The following is a 16,756-nucleotide window of genomic DNA, read 5'->3' as shown; positions in this document are numbered from 1 at the left end:
AGAACGGAAAAGATTAAATCATGCTTTTGTCCCGTCTCCTGATGTTTTGTCCCCCCGCCAGCCCACGCTGCGCGCGGTGCGATCTGAGCTCGCTCTTTGTCTCTTGCTCTCGTTCTCATGCGTATGTGCGCGCACACACGGGGGCTGTTGGCTGAATGAAAGGGCAACACAGCATCCCGCGCCAAAAAGCCGGTAAAAAAAGCTGGACTGCAGTGCTGCTGCGCAGGCCAAGGTGAAGACCTGTGTCCGCGGCCAGGCCTGCGGGAACTAGGACGAGGCGCTGTGTCCTGTCCAACAGGAGACAGCAAGACCCTTAGTCTGCAAGCAGTGTGAGGCGGGAACATAAGCAAGGCATCTGAAACCGTCCGTAGTTGATGCCTAGCATGGCCTTTGAACAAAGCAGCTTGCTCTCGCTGTAAATCCCTGCATGCTTTTTTCTGCCCATCTAAGTCCTGCTTGGAGTCAGCTGCCCTTCACTTTTTAGAACTGATTTTGGCCAAACTTTAGGTTTGACAGTGCTAATAATAGCAGCACGAATCCCAAGGCATTTTGGCCTCATAGCCCAAATTGTGTTCTCCTTTAGGCTTGCTTGTGGGCAGGGAGAAAAATTGTCTATGAGAATTTTAACTAGAGAAGGAAGGAGAAAGGGGGGGGAAGTAAAGTGCTATCGAAGTTCTTGTATTTGCAGCTACACTAAAATTCAGATATGTTGATAATTTTGCATTTAACAAGATTGAAATGTAACTATTGGAAAAGGCATCCTAGTTTGGTTTCGTTTCCTGAGCTGCCAGACCACTTGAGATTAAACCATTTTTGCTAGAGCCTTTGCCAAAAATTAAATATCATCTTGTCTTCATGGCTGTTTGGTCACATACACCGTCTAGTGGAGGATGGATGTCCTGAACCCTCAGGTCCATTTCAGAGGAAGCACATTTAAGTAATTAGAGCACCAGACCAGGCGTGATGGATATGAGATCTACTCCTGGCTTTGCTACTGTTTTAAAACATTCACTTTTCTTCTGCAGTCTCAGTATCGATTCTCTTTTCTCACACTGTTAGTTATCTGCTGTCAGCTCTCCATTTACAGCATGCTCAACTACACTCATTCTTTTTCCCCATTACATTTTATAGGCTGGTGGTGTAGATATTTGTGGTGTTTCACTGTAAATTCTTGGTATTTGTTCATTCTAGAGATTGCAGGTTTTGAGCATTCGTACCAGACAGACTGTGATTTAGGAGTGCGTAGTGGCTGGGTTTATATGTTTGTGAGCTTTCTGAATTCCTCTGAAAGTCATTTATGGATCCAAAATAACCCAACATCTGATCATATCATGATATTTTTAGTTTCTGAATAGAGCAAACAGGTATCTTTCCTTTCGAAGTGGCTTTCTATCAGTGGATGTCAAAGTATTTTAGAAACCAAATTGGCGTAATTAGTGATGTAATCTGACAGTCAGAGAAATATATCTACAGATTGTGTGTGAGAAAATGGACTCAGAGATGTGAAGTGCTTTACCAGCATCTGACAGCAGGTCAGCTTGAGCCCAGGAATGATTGCAGATGTGCCAAATGTCCCAGGCTCATGCTATCGTCATCAAATTACTCTTCCAACACATAGAACTTCCAACATTTCAATGTGTTATATTAAAGAGGCCAGCAAAATATATTGCAAAATCATTTAATCATTGCAATTTTATGTGCAGGTAATTAAAATATTTCTGGTACTCTGTAAATGTGGTGCTAGGTCAGGACTATGACTTGATTAAAATGCATTACTTGCAAACAGCAACAGTAATGCTTTTAATGGCAACCACTATTAATCTCCCTGGCTTTATTGGTATTTATCCCCATACAGTTATTTTCAAGTATCTGGGCTGCCTGTAGAGTGCAAACCCTATACACAACTCATGCAGCTTATTGTGGATCCTGCCAGTCTAATTTTCTTCAAATAGCTCATTTCCAAGCGAGCACCGTAATCACTGGGGAGCTCCTGGCACCCTCCCACACAAAGCGGTGGTTGGTACTGGGTGCTGCTGGAGACGGGATGCAGGTTGGGAGTACACATGACTCATCCAATGCTAGGAGCGTACAAAGGACACTCCTGTCAGTTTGGAGGGGGCTTGCTGGGGGAGACGAACAGAGGTGACACGTCTGATGGCAGGCAGGAACCTGGTGCAGGAGCAGGATGGGGAGGAGCTGGGCCTACAGCTTTGTAGCATGGGCAAGAAATACTGAGCATGCTGCTCTTTTGGGAAGGGCTCTTCAGCTAGTGTGCACAAGAGCTGAAGGGGCTGATGGAAGTCAAGTACCAGAGTTGGAGGGAGCGGTATTTCTAAGGAAAACAATCTGCCGTTTGGGGAGGACGAGCGCTGGAGCAAGGCAGCCTTGTCCCAGTGCTGCGAGGGCTGGCAGGGTGTTTCTGCAAGCGGAGATTGGAGCGCTGCCCCGAATTATCGTTGCAGGTGACGGGTAAATTCCGGGGGGGAGTGAACCCTTTCACCCGCGGCTGCTGCGGAAACGTGGAGCACGTGCTCTGCAGCCCCCTGGCCCCCAGGTAAGGGAAAGGCTCCGCACTGGGAACGAGGGAGGCGGCAGAGGTGCTGGGATGGAGGGACAAGGTGCTTGGCTGGGCTCACAAGCAAAAGATGGATGTGTCTGCCGTGGAGTCTGGCGCTGCTCAGCCTGGTGGAGAAATGGGGAGTAAAGCAGGGCACTGGCATGGGCAGAGCTTGAATATTGCATGGATGCAGCCTGTCAAGCAGTTTCTTTCTTCATGTGATTCATAATCTTCACCCCAGAAACTTATATTTGGAATGAACAAGCCAAATTAAATCAAGAGAGGATAGTCCTGATTTGCTGAGATGCTTATCCTGTGAAATTCAGGAACAGGGTAAATTCTGCTCTGATATCAATGTCCCAACAAAACTTCTTGCATTGTAGAGTCAAAATCCAAGCATGGCTAAAGCATTGTAGTCTGCTGGAAAGAAAGAAGGAATCTAAAATCAGCCTTTCCCCTTTAGACTTATATCTAATGTAAGGCGGCTGTGGTTTTCAATCTCACTGACACTTCCATTATCATAAAACAGATTTCCAACCCGGTCTACATCACGGAACATGGGATTTTATTTATGGCTTTCTATTTTGGGGGAAATAGATTTATTCTTGCACATTTTGAAACTAGGATTTTAAGGCAATGAATCAGGTGGAGTATAAATACCGTAGGTGCTGAGCTGTTCAGCTTGCATATGTTAGTAAAGGTGCTACAGGGACACACTTACTTAAGCCTTTTTGAGGTGCTGAACAATCCCAGCCCTCAACACTGTTATCTGAAATACTGTTTTCGTGGCTATGCGGCAAATACGTCTTGAAAGACTATTCCTGATGTTAAAGTGAAGACACTGGAATAGCTGCTTCTCAAACTTACCAACATTTAAAGCTCAGGTCAAGATATTTTAAGAGAACTGAGTACTGGAAGTTGGGAGATGCTCTTGTTAAGAGAGGAGAATGAGTAATGTCATCACTACTATACTCAGGCATTTAGCAAGCATCATCTTTGCGTTTTATGAAGTCTTGTTCAAATTGTCCTGTCTATTAAAAATCTCTGAGCCATCACTACCAGAATGTCCTGTTCACTAGACAAAACAGAGAATGCTTGTGTGCGTATTTTGGTATTTTTATATTGTACAGCCAGGGCCCAGCTGCACTTACAGAATTCTGATCTGCTAGAAATAAATTAAGTCTCTAAAATCAGCCATTTCCCCTTAGATTCGTTGCTTCCTATAGACCTGCCTGTTTCTTTTACCTCTACTTATTTGGACACTCTCGTCCTCTAAAACATGCTTCAGAAACAAGTCTCCATGTGGTAAGCTAGAACTGACAGCACATCATCTTCTCCATGTTAACTCCCCTTGTGCTGGGTCTTATTCCCCCCGTCTCCATCTCCCACCGCAGGGAAGCTGGTTCATGTTACCTGGGTAAGATCTAGTAAATCACTTCCATTGGTGGTAGGTGCCTCTTTCTCTCTTTGTATGAACTGTGTTCTTGTCTATCAGCGCTTCAAAAATTGCCTGTTTTTTTTTTGATGCATCCCCTCCTCTTCCTCACTAAAATTCATGTTGATCTTTTTATTGCATTTTAATGACTTCCTGGACTGACATCCATTGAAATAAATGTAGTTTACTTACATAGATTCTGACACATTCTTAAATCTTATCTTGGAAGCAGGAAGATTTTCTTGTTTCTGTGCTTCATTCTTAAGGTGTTGTTTCTTTTAATGATAACTGTGGATCGATTAATTAGGTACATAGTTGAACCCAAGAAGAAGCAAGCTGTGAGTGTGAAGCCTCCTTTCCTCCGACCGGACCTATCAGAGCGGCAGATCACCGTGAAGATCAGTGACAATGGGATCCAAGCCAACCTCAACCGCAGCAAGGTAATACGGCCTCCACGCACCGCCTTTCAAGGAGCAAGGCTTGAATCATTACCAAGCCTGGAAATAACTTTTGTCATTGAAAATTTCCTTGAGATAATGCATCTTTTGGAGGAAATTGTAGAAGTCGAGTTGTTTTCTCACATGTTATCCTCTGAGGGTAACCCAGGATTAGTAGCAGGAGCTGTTGATCCAGCAATGGTCCTCTTTACAGCTCTCAACATCTTTGGGCATCTTTTGGAAGATGGTGTTATTCTTTGCAAGTTAGTTACTCTCTGACCCAAGGTTTTCCACCTCTTTGTGTTTAAACTAATTTTAATGAAGTTACCACGTTGCGAGAACTCTTGTACCGATAGGTCAACTGTTCTTCTTTGAGGAAGGCTACGAGCTTCGAAACTGCAGGAAGGCCTGCGGTGCAGTGAAAAAAACACTGGCACAGAAGCTGAATTTTACTCTTTCCCCTTGTTGTTTTTTTTTTTTTTAATTATTTCTATTTTTTTCCAGGTATGAAATGTAAGAATTTGTTTATTCATATAAAAAGCAGTGGATTCATGAGAAACAACTCTGCAAAGTTTTTGTGGGGGACTCTTTGGATAGTTACTTGCTGAGAGCTACCTGGAAAATTGCTGGAAAAAGCTAAAAGACACCATTGTCTTAACTAGTATGATGCTAATGTTGTTCAGCAGGCCAAGTAAACAAGGATAGCACATTTAAAATTATACTAGCTTGCAATGCTAATGCTAATTTTATGCATGGCAGCCCTTATCTGCAGTGGATGCTGCACTGTGTTTGTCATCCCAGGTGTAGGTTATTCTTGCCTGGCGGTACCTCCAGGGCTGTGACACCTTGTTATCTAGTGGGTCGTGGGTAACGATTGATTCTCTGCTCATTTTCAGTCTAAAATTAGCCTGGAGGGTCTGGAGGATAAAAGTACAGATGTGCAGCCGCCTCTCCCACCCAAAGGAGATCCAAGCAAGTACTCTGAACTAACAGGGCAGCTGGGGGCAAGTGAAGGTACCATTGCCTGAACAGTTTTTATTTTTAATAATAAGAAAATATTTCAGCCTCTTTAATAAGCTCTCAGTATGCTTTCAAAACAGTAATGAGATCTGGGTGAAGGGTTTTGTATTTACAGGAGTTCTGAGCTAGGGGAGTAAACAGCAGGAAAGGGAGTGAAAAGTTAACTTGCAGTGAGTGGTTCATTCAAGCCTTGGCTGGATATTTCATTTCATTTTTGTGTACTTCTAAAACACTTTTAAACCCTTTTTCTAAATTTTGATAAGTTATAAAACAGAAAATGTCAGTTTGAAGGAAAGAATCAAATATGGGAATGAAATGCTTAGGTACTTCAAATGGAATTATTTCATTTATGAAAAGCTGAAATTAAAGCTTTGATACTACTAAAAAGAATCTTTTTTTTTTTTTTTTTTTTTTTTTTCCAGCCAGGACTAGCAGCTGAATTCGACCTAATTTTCCTGTAATTTCAATTTTGGGCAAAATTGCTACTCATCAAAATATGTCACCCCACTTTATATATTAGACCTTGTTTCTTATTTTCTTTAGATTGCTTCTCTGGCCTGATGCACTGTTATTCCCACATAGGGTCCCACTGATTTGGGTGGAATTCTGCACAAAACTGCAAGCTTTATTCTTTCCAGAACAGAGCTCAGTTTGCAGAGGACCGTGGATAATGGGGAATTAGGGATGGCAGCCTGCTCTCCACACATTTTTAAGACAACCCCTTTTTTTTCCAGAAGGTAGCATTTCGCCTAAACTGATCAGCCCTCCTACGCCTGCCATGTACAAGTACCGACCGGCTTTCAGCAACAATCCCAAAGTCCACTATCATGCTGCACCTGAGCAGGTGAGCAAGCCACAGTAGTGTGGGAAAACCTGATCCCAGCTAATGCTAAGGGACTTCGGGCTGAAGGTAAAGTCACCTCAGGGCTCTTGGGAATGTCAGAGTACAAAAGCAAACACCGCCACTCAGCTTGGGTAGGAAACTGTGGATTTTCACTATGTTCCTTGTAAAAACGTCTGCTTTATCGGTGTTCCTTTGCGGAGCATGATGCGTCTGTCTGGCAGATGAGCACGCACATTGCTTTGCCGGGGTCAGGGCCTGATCCTGAGGTGCTGAGAGGTGTCAGCTCCTGTTGGCTTCTCCTGACATGGATGCCAGCTCCCATTCGCTTCAGTGGGAGCAGTGCACAGTGAGTGCTTTTCTGTATCAGGCCCTTCAGGCAAGGGACAACATGTTCATTGATTCCTTAACATGTCAGCTTGGCAAAAGAGAAAGAGCTTTTAAGGTATCACAAGAGATATTTTAGCTAAAATTAAAATTAATGGAAAATTCCATGTTTGACCTGCCCTAGCACCTTCTCAGAGCATCTGGGTAACGTATCTAAAAACAAAAAACAATACTTAGCATCATTTCTTCCCATCAAAAATCCAAGGTCCAAACAATTAAAGAGAAGCTTTCTCTTGGCATGAATGTTCCCTGTTTTCTCTTTGCTTAGAAGTTTTGAAACTGTTTGTACTGTTTCCTTTGGAAGCATAGTGCAAAACTAAGCCCACTGAAAATAAGTCTGTTTTTCTCACTTTTTTATCATGAACTTGTTGCAAATAGTCCTTGGGCCTCAGAGGCCTGAAACAGCAGTGTGAAAACCACTGGTCTAACTTGTAAGTTGGCAGTATATACATAAATCTTCATATAGCAGTGGCAACAGCCTTAAAACACACATACTACAATGTAGTTTTCTTAAGATTAATTTTGTCAGCTTCTCCAACATCATTCCTGCAATAACAAGCCAGGAGGTGATGTAATTAAGGGAAGGAAAATGTGGTAGAGATATGCAATTGACTGTTTCTGAGCAGCAGCACTGCAATGAGACAGAATATTCCTTAAATGATGAAGAAAACTTTGCCAGTGTCCTTTTTATTTGGAAAACACAGGTGGTGATAGTGGAATCCCATCTAGCACTAAGTCCAGGTTTTAGTCTTACTGCAATAATTACTTGTAAATCCTCTGGCTCTGTCCAGTGAATGAAGAAGGGGAATGTGAGAACAACAGTGTGTTCACTGTATCCAGAAAGTTTAATATCCTATCATCTTCACTTTATTACATGACAAATGGCTTGCCAGCCAATTCAAAATTTTGTATTTGCAGGCACCAGCCAGTTCTTAACCTGCAATTTTGTGCAAGTAGCACTGTGCGTGGCAGAAGGTATTTGGGGTCATGGTGCAATAAGGGAGATATAGGCATGGAAAGCAAGCTTTTTTATTCATTCAGTACCTAGCTCTAGATGCGATATAGATAGAGGACAGGCTCTGATGAGGGCAGGTGGTGGCATGCTGAGCACTGGTAATGGGGAATGGCATCTCCCATCTGCGGGCTGCTCCTCCAAACTCAGCCCAGGACAGTCTGTAGGCTGGCTGGGGTGCGTACGCTGAGCTTTGCCAACTCATTCAACTTCCTAGTAGTCGAGTGGGAATATTACAAAAATGAGTTCACTTAGCAAGCTGAGGATTGCATGTATTTGTCTGCCACGCCATATTTAAGTATAGGGCATGGAGGGACAGAGAGTAGCTGGTGCGAGGAGTATCATGTTGTCTCTTCTGTATCAGTTCTTCAGCCTGTCAATGTAACTCTGCTTCTGAGCTGCAAAAGCTGTAAGGAAAGGGAGAACAGAGCACAAGGATGCGTAGCCCAAATATGCTTACAGGCGACATCATTTCTCTCTCCTCCTCCTTCACAGGCTGTCACTTGGTCTCTTTTTTTCCGGAGAAGGCCAAATTTAGCACTATGCTCTTGAAAGTGGTGTGCTGGTTTGCATATTTCTCTATTTTCTAGCTCAAACACAAAAACTTGAAGAAAAAGTTAGAATAAAATATTTTTTTGCCAGTTACACCTTTGCCTCTTAAAAGAGATTAGATGAAGGACAAACTGCACTAATTGCATTTCTGATTAAATGTGTGACCAGTAATCCCGCTTCTGTGCAAAGTCAACACAGCCAATTCAATGTGCATTACAGCAAGCTTCCTTAAAGAACCCACAAAATCATTTGCTTGGCATGCAATAGCCGTTTAAGGGAACAAAACTGTAAGCAATGTTTCACAGAGTAAAAGCAAAGTGAGATCCTCCCTGCTTTCAACACATATAAATAAATACTCTTATGTTCCTTTCTGCAATGTAGCCACTCTCTGCTGCACAGGCAGTAGATGCCTAAATTCCAGTTTACAAAATTGGCCTCTGGCGTAGGGAATCTCTGTGCTTTAATTAAGCTTAGATGCTTAATTTTGAAGACCTATGGCCTAAAACTCAGAAATAGTGAATGTTCATAGCTCTGACTGAAGTGGATAAGAGTGTGCAGGTCCCCAGTGTGTTGAACTGAAGCCTAAGGTATGTCTAACTCAGCACTCAAAACCAAGCATCCCTCAGATCAAGAGCTCTTTGCAGAAACTTCAAGCAAAGTGCTTTCCAAGGGCAATATTATCAGCTTACAGTCTGACTTACCTTGACACCATTACAGTTTAGAAGGCACTCTGGCACTCTGTGGTTTCAGTGTTCAATGTATTGATGTATTTATTATTCTCAATGTCATTTTGCCCTTAACTTCTATGACTCTTTCTTGCTTCTGAGATTCTTGTCCATAGGCTCTTTTCTCACCATTCTCCCCATGGAGAGCAAACCCATGTATATATACTACAGGCTCTTGTTTCTTATGTTCACATGTGTTTCAGATCTCCATGCAGGAGGGACACAGCCAAGGAGTGCTGATAGAAGAGGATGGCAGGAGCCTTGATTATCAGTCAGAACCGAGCCTGGACATCCCCAGCTACCGGAAGAGCTCCCTCCACAAGACCTATCAGTCTTCCCCGCTCCAGATAGATTCCTTTGCCATCAATTCCCGATCCCTGAGCCTCAAATCTGCTGGCAGGAGGGGGACAGACAAAGTGCCTCTTCATCCAATAAAGTCTGAAGGGGCAGCTTCCACTCCATACAAAAGCATCTTTTCCCCCAATTCCCTGTCGAACAGAAACGGGAGCCTATCTTACGACAGCTTGCTAAACCCCATGTCGCCCTCAGGGAGGAAGTGCATTGCCCACTCTGCGGTCGGCTCGGTTGGGTACCACTCACCGTATTTATCTGCCAAAATGTGCCACCTGCGGGGCAGCGAGCTGCAACGCCAGCCACTGCAGAGCTTCAGCCCAGTGCTGGGGAGCCCGGCTCCACATCAGCGAGACCCCTCTCCAGTCCGCTATGACAACCTTTCAAAAACCATTATGGCATCCATCCAGGAGAGAAAAGAGATGGAAGAGAGGGAGAAGCTCCTCCACTCGCACCCCGATTCAGTGTTTGCAGACTCAGGTGTCTACGACACCCCTAGCTCTTACAGCCTTCAGCAAGTCAGCACGCTCTCTGAAGATCCCCGCAGCGTGGTGATGAGATACGGATCTAGAGACAATCTGATGGCTGCTACCAGTTTTAGCACAAGGAACCCTATACTGCAGTCATCAGTGTCTTCACTCTCCAGTGCAATGACAAGAGCACCAAGGACTTCCACAACCTCCCTGCAAGCTGATTTAGCCAATAACAATGTCCAGTCCCATCAAGCACTACAGGGCAGGGTGAGCAACGGCTCCTACAAATCGCCGGGCCACCAGGTCCCATCATCCCCTACAGGGATGCCTAGGTCCCCCTCTTATGGAGGCCCAAAGGCTGTCTCGTTTGTAAACACTGTGGAAATCACAGAGGTGCAGTCGGTGGGAGCACAAAGGTATGCATTGCTTCGTGAGCCTGGTAGCAGCGATCGCTGGCTTGCAAACGGGCAGAGCAGGCAGGGCCAAGGTGACTTGTCTGCTGTAGGCCAGCGAGGGTGGGGGGTTTGCAGGTGTACTTCAGGTCTCTGAAGAATCTCGTAGCAATCTTATCATGAGTGTATTTCAGCAAAATACGGCCTATGGGTTTTCTGCTGCCTTTTGCCCTCTGAGCCCTGGATGTGTCTGATGCTACTGTGGTGTAGAAAGTTGCTATTATGCTAAGCTGTTTGCCTTCTCTTACTCTCTGTTTCTTGCTTATGCTTAGGCTTATGCTTAATGCAACTTGTTGGTCCCACTGCTTTTACATAAGATTTATGCTTAAAATGCAGAGCTAGTAAATTCACCCCAGTTCAGCTTTCTGAAGCACCAAACAGTACAAAGTTTGGCAAAACTGGTCAAGTTGTTTGAATACTTGCAGACCCCATTTGATGTTAGAAAGTTGCAGATATTAGTTATCACTGAAGAGGGTCTTTACTGAGAGTCCTGAAGTCAAGTGAAGCATCTAGATAAATAAATAAATAGATTAATGAATTTGAAGCTTTTTACCAAACTTTCCACAGGAGCTCTTGTAAATCTAGCCCCGTTTCTCTGTCAGCAACACTGCCAATGAGTTTCCCTTCTCTTTCCCCTAACACTCCCCAGCTCCTTTCTGTCCTGTGTCAGGAGTGAGTCTGTGATCTTGAGGACAATTTCAGGATTGACTTAGGGCTTTTATAGCACTTTGGTGAGGTAGATGCACAGTTTGTACAGTTGTCTTTGCGTCCTGGCGGTAGGTGATAGGAAAGGAGATGATTTTAGGAGTCCATCTGGAGTACAGTCTCCAATTCAGGCATCTGGGAGGGCTTCCTGCCTCAGCTCAGTTTTGGTCTGCTGTCATTGTGACATCTTACACTTCATCTCTTGTGTCTTCCAGGGGTGAGCCATGCAGTTTCGGTTAACTGTGAATAATTAGCTGGAAAGTTTTCTTTTTCTGAGTATTTTATTTCTGCTTGTAAGTAAAACATAGTTTGGATTAAGATCAGCAGTGGAGGCAGTTAACCCCTCCTGCCTCTCCCAAATTCTTATGCAATGAGTTTGGGTCGGCAAAACTTTTAAGCAAATGATTAAATAAACTGTTACTACTGGGGTCTGATCCACTTGTCTAAAGGTTAAACCAATTCTCTCATCGTAGTGGCCTTTCATTAAGTCTGGCCTTTCATTAAGGCCTGGCTTCAACCAGGTAACTTCTATGCTTGAATATTTTGAAGCTCTGGGGCTCAGGGTAACAGGGATAGTTGTTCATCTCAAATGAAGCTATTCTGTCACACTTTAGTTGCTAATGTTGTATCTTTTGATATTTCTGTTGATGCAGGGATGACATGCAGCTGAAGACACCTCACAGTAAAATAAATGGACAGCCAAAAGGAATAACCAGGTTGGGTTCAACATCAAGTTCCCAGGGGACCCCTGTCAGCCCTGCTAGACACTCAAATGTTAAGAAGGTGTCTGGTGTTGGTGGAACAACCTATGAAATTTCAGTGTAAAATAAAATTCAAATAAAAATAAAGAGCCATCCACTCAGCCAGCCATGAAGCTAGGAGCACTGTGAAGACTCAAATAACAACAAAGAAGGAGCAGCAGCAGCCGGCCACTCTCCTTTCCTTGTTCTGGGTTTTGTTTTCATCCTTCTCTTTTGGCCAATCCCAGCTGCAGCCTTATTCTTGCGGGAAGGAAGTTGTACAGTCCGTCAGACTCTTCCTGAATAGACAGACGGGATCTGGCGACCACTGGCCACCACGACCACCGAGCGGATTTCTTTGGTGTGACAGAGCGATGGGGCGTCCTGTCTGTCAGACTGACTTGTCATGTGCAGTCGTGCTGTGAAGGAGTCTGGTTATCATGCTATGTTTCCCTCACCCTTTCTCCTCCCTCCCCAATTCTGCTGTCCTGGAAGGATGTTGGAAGGAGTCATGGGCTCGACCGCTGCTTTCCCACAGACACAGAGACCCAGCTCCCGTGCAGTCCGTGCCGATGACACACACACCTGGGGCCAGAAACATCGTGCTGTATTTGAAAGGGAGCAGGAGAAAATCCAGCAGCGGGCTCTTGCTGCGAGCCAGACCTCCTGCACACACCTGCGTGTCCCTGCAGAACAAGGACCTCGACGCCTGTAATGATCTTCCATTCCCATCTCTTGCTCCCTCTGGGTTTCAAAGGCTTCTCTGACTCCGAAACAAAACCAAGCGGATGAGAAATGAAATGTTTGGATGGGAACATATTTGCAACAACTGTCAAGCTGCTTTTCCTCTGCACCCTCCTTATTACCTATTGGATTTAGGCAATAACATAGTTTACTGCCGTGCCCCAGTGCCGTACGTGTAGTCCTGCCGCAAGGTTATCATGATCTGTTGAATTTACAGTGTGTGTAACTGAGCCAAGCATATGTCTAGAGGATATAAATTTGCTGTCTGCGTAATGACTAGCACATTCCCTCTGGTCTTCAATACTGTTAAGAGAAGGTGTTTTTTCCCCCCTGAGGGAACAACATTTTTTAAAAAAATCAATCAAATCTATTTAACACGCTGAGGTTTCCCTTTCCTGTCTCCAGAAAGCTACATTTACTTTGTAGCTACCTTTACTTTGTTGGATTTAAAGGCAACTATTATAGAAGAGAGCTACATAATTTTTGCCGCAGATATCAGAACTCTGGTAAACATGAATTTTGGGGCAAATATGTTTTTCTTTTCTCCACACCCCATGTCTTTTTCCTTTCTAATTATTTACCACCTCAGAAGTCAGTAGGACTGAGATCTGGACTAACAATATCTCGCCAGATCCTGTGTGCAGTTAAGAACTTCCTGAGCGACTGTTGCCAAAGTCAGTTAAAATCACCGAGCCAGTTAGCATATGAAACCTCTGCTTCCCACCTGGTTCTCCTAGTGCATAGTTTTTACCAGAGAACTAAATCCATCATTTTTCAGGACATTTGTTTCAAGGTGTTGAATCCTTTTCAGTCCTTGACTAGAATGGAGCAATCTCCAGATATTAGGTAGCAATTCAGAACGTGATGGTAATACCTTACTTATTTTCATGAGTGTGGAGATTAATTATACCAGAAGGCAAATATTGTCCTCAGTTTTGCCTGGTTAAAGTTTACCTTTTGATGTGATAAATCTGGACATCTGCTGCAATACCTGCTTGTTACATCCCTTTTATGTGACATCATTTTTGGAAAGGAAGGTTATAGAGAACATAAGGAAGTTAAACCTCTTTGTAATTCTCTATACTGTCTGAAGGGAGAAACCTGGAAAGCAGTGCAGCTGAAATGGGCCAATAGTTAAGAGAAAGTCAACTTGAAATCAATGTACACTTTATGGCCTTGGCGTTTTTTAAATGCCTACTGTAGGGACATTGCAGAGCAGAGGAGCAATAGTCCTTCTATGCAGATCTGTTCACTTGCATGTGGAATATTGTCTATAGTTAGAGACATGATAGGACCAGAAGGATGCTGGCAAACTCGATCAGGTACAGAAGGAGCAATATATATTAAAAGATGGGACAGGCTGGTTTGTGAGAAGATTTAAAGGGCTAAAAAGATGTCACTGGCTAAGCAATGAAGTGGAAAATGAGTATTACAATTTTACAAATATTTTAGTTAGAAGATGTAAAACCAAAGGAAAATCAAATGGTTGTTGATGATTACAAATGAGCTACAATTAGAAAGGGGGAAAAATGTTGCACTTAGGAAGGGAAAGGGCAGTAGAATAGTTTTCCAAGACACAGTATTAGAGACGAACTGTTTGGGGCAGTTGAACTATATTTGGACAAATCATTAAAAAATTTTCAGCCAGAGGTAAACTTGCAGGGGCAAGGGGCTAGACCAAATGGCCTTATAGTTTCTTCCAACTTTAACTGTTATTAATCTGCAACTCCACCCTGATGTTAACTCCTCAGGAAGGTGCAGTATTTCTTCAAGGACTGGAATTCACTCTGGTATGTAGAGTAACACAAGACTTGCCTATTCTTAAGGTATCGTGTATGTCATACTTAAGACCCCCAAAAGAGGGGAAAAGTGGCATACTGAATTTGGGCTAGTGATCTAGACAAGGGCACATTTTATCATGTATCTTTGAATGAGTACATGAAATTCATGCAAGCAAGACTGAAAATTTGCACCAATGTAATATTTGAGATTTGCATCCCAGTGATGCTCCACTTTGATCTTTCTTTCTCCTGCAGTTATAAAAGAAAAAGCTACTGAAGAACATAAAGGGCCAAAGAGCCTTTGAAGTTAACTACATTAGTTCATGAGAGAAGAATTTCTCAGTAAGACTAAACACAGTATTGTGTGTATAAAGCACTAATATCCAGGGTTGTTTTGACATAGTTCACAAGGGGCAAGGGAGGAAGAAACGAAGGCACTGTGACATTACAGGTTCAGATGTAAGAATTATATATTTTGTGAGTAGTTTTGCCCACAGTTGAAGCACATCCAATATGCTAATAGGTTTACAATGGTACCAAAGTCTTTTTTTCTTTTTTCCTTTAAAGTTTGCATATAATTCGGTGCACATAGCCTAGAGTAAATTATTCTAATCTTCTGAAAGAATAGTCTAAGCAGAACGATTAACAGGCGATTGCATGAAGCAAATCCAGCCTCATTTCCATCTCAGGCCCCAAAGCTCCAGCGCGATTTCCATGAGTGTAAGTGTCTGCTTCCATCGCTTCCCTTGCGGGCCTGGTGACTGGTTTTATTGCTTTGAACTTTGGAGCAGAATCCGGCCCGTGATAAAGTATAGTTCTCCAAGCAGTTTATAAACAACAGCAAAGTTCTTTTCCTACAGAAAGTCTCAGTTTCTACAGACACTACAGACCAAATCTACAGCTGGTGTAAATTGGTGCGGCTCCATCAAAGCTGGGTTAAGTGATGCTTATTAACAGTAGATGGGGATCAGGCATGAAAATCCAGTGCAAGTTAACACATCTTGTAAAGTAGCTTCTTTTTTTGTTGTCATGTTTATTTCATGTTTCGGAAGTCTTAAATCTTTCCAACGTGTTTTTATTTTTTAGCTGTGGATTGTATTACTTATTTAAAAAACAGCAGTAGTTTTTGTTTAGTTTATGCATCATTTTTCACTGCATATCACATTTTATTAGCTGTTCATTCTCTGTTTGTACACTCCCATTTGGCCTCCAGGTTTTCACTGTAGTGCGATCTGCTTTGAAAAGTTGGAGCTCTGTATCTTTCGTAGTAAAACATACTGAGTATTATGAAATTAAATGTACTTTACTACATGGGTGGGACAGAGAGGAAATATTTTTACTTGAAGCCTTAATATTTTCTTTTTTTACTACATTGTTGACCTCATAGGAAAGTCTGAATAGCAATGACTTTGCAAGTCTAGGCCAAATACTGCACTGATATACAACCAGCATTTGGCCCCCTATGTCAAAACTGGATGCAGACATAACACGAAGTGAACAAGGGAAAGAGCCTCAGGGTGGCATATTTTCCTGAATATGGTTGATTCAATCGCAAAGATGTGTCTGTAAGCAAGTATATTAAAGAAATCTTCAAGTCTTGAATCTTAAGAAAGGTGATACCAGGAACTGCCCAGATATCTTACCTTTGCATTTTCTTTTTGAATTCAAAAACAGAACAAAGCGTATGTAATTAGTTTGGTTAAAGTCAGCTCTAAGGGCTGCACAGAGCCATGTGCAGCGCGTGACCTGTGTTGTGTTGCTGTTCTAAAAATGCTAACCAAGTGTTAATGTTATGTCAGCTCGGCCTAAGATAATCACCTCATGGGCGTTGTAATGGACATTTCTCAGATGATGCCTATTCTACGATAAGCCTAATGTGGAAATTGCAATGTGGTTTTCTTTGGACTGTATCTGTGGTCCGGACTATATGTGTGTGTGTGTGTGTGTGTGTGTGTGTATATATATATATATATATATATATATGTATATATATATATATTCCTTTTTTTTCATGTGGGAAAGATGGGGTCAAGGTCGCTGTCTGTCAGGCAGCTTGGAAGGTTAATGTTGAGCTGTTTTTATGGTCTGTATTTCACCTGTTCTGCCACCTTGAATTGTTGGAATGTATCCGTGCAGGCTTTGTGGAGCTCTGTCTGTAACCTTTTTTGTGGCTCTCGTAATACATATATATTTTTTAAACCTTTGAGTCACTTCAGTATTTGAGAGTGTCTGGTTTCCCTGATGCCTCGGATGCAGTCGTGTCTCGAGACGGTTCCTGGTGTCCTCCCCTTCTCACTTCCCCTTGTGCAAAACCAGAACTGAAACAGTAGAGCAAGATAGGCCAATTCCGATACAAAACCTACAGGTGTCAAAATGTAAGACATGGTTGTATTTTAAGTCTCATTTTCAGGGTGCTTTTGGTACAGTAGAAAATAAGCAGAGTCTTTAGAAGAGGGGTTCCAAATTGTGATCAACGGCTCGTAATCGTGAGGCCGCAGTAAGTGGTCCCGGGAACCACATTAAATGGTGTTTTCGATGGCATTT

The 16,756-nt window shown here is 42.9% G+C and overlaps 1 protein-coding gene across 2 annotated transcripts in view; it reads left to right on the top strand.

Moving 5' to 3' along the window:
* The window catches only part of ZDHHC8 (zinc finger DHHC-type palmitoyltransferase 8), a 108,836-nt gene extending 92,425 nt beyond the window's left edge, over positions 1-16,411 (top strand). For both annotated transcript variants that reach the window (XM_062589853.1, XM_062589854.1), the window contains 6 exons: positions 2,463-2,554; positions 4,300-4,432; positions 5,326-5,443; positions 6,184-6,293; positions 9,170-10,206; positions 11,601-16,411. In XM_062589853.1, coding sequence (XP_062445837.1) covers positions 2,463-2,554; positions 4,300-4,432; positions 5,326-5,443; positions 6,184-6,293; positions 9,170-10,206; positions 11,601-11,772 — 1,662 coding nt within the window. In that variant the 3' untranslated portion in view covers positions 11,773-16,411. The remainder of the gene's footprint in view (positions 1-2,462; positions 2,555-4,299; positions 4,433-5,325; positions 5,444-6,183; positions 6,294-9,169; positions 10,207-11,600) is intronic.
* Positions 16,412-16,756: the final 345 nt, after the last annotated feature.

This window comes from Rhea pennata, chromosome 17, assembly GCF_028389875.1.
Source record: "Rhea pennata isolate bPtePen1 chromosome 17, bPtePen1.pri, whole genome shotgun sequence".
Lineage (NCBI taxonomy): Eukaryota > Metazoa > Chordata > Aves > Rheiformes > Rheidae > Rhea > Rhea pennata.
This window is presented reverse-complemented; position numbering and strand designations above follow the sequence as displayed.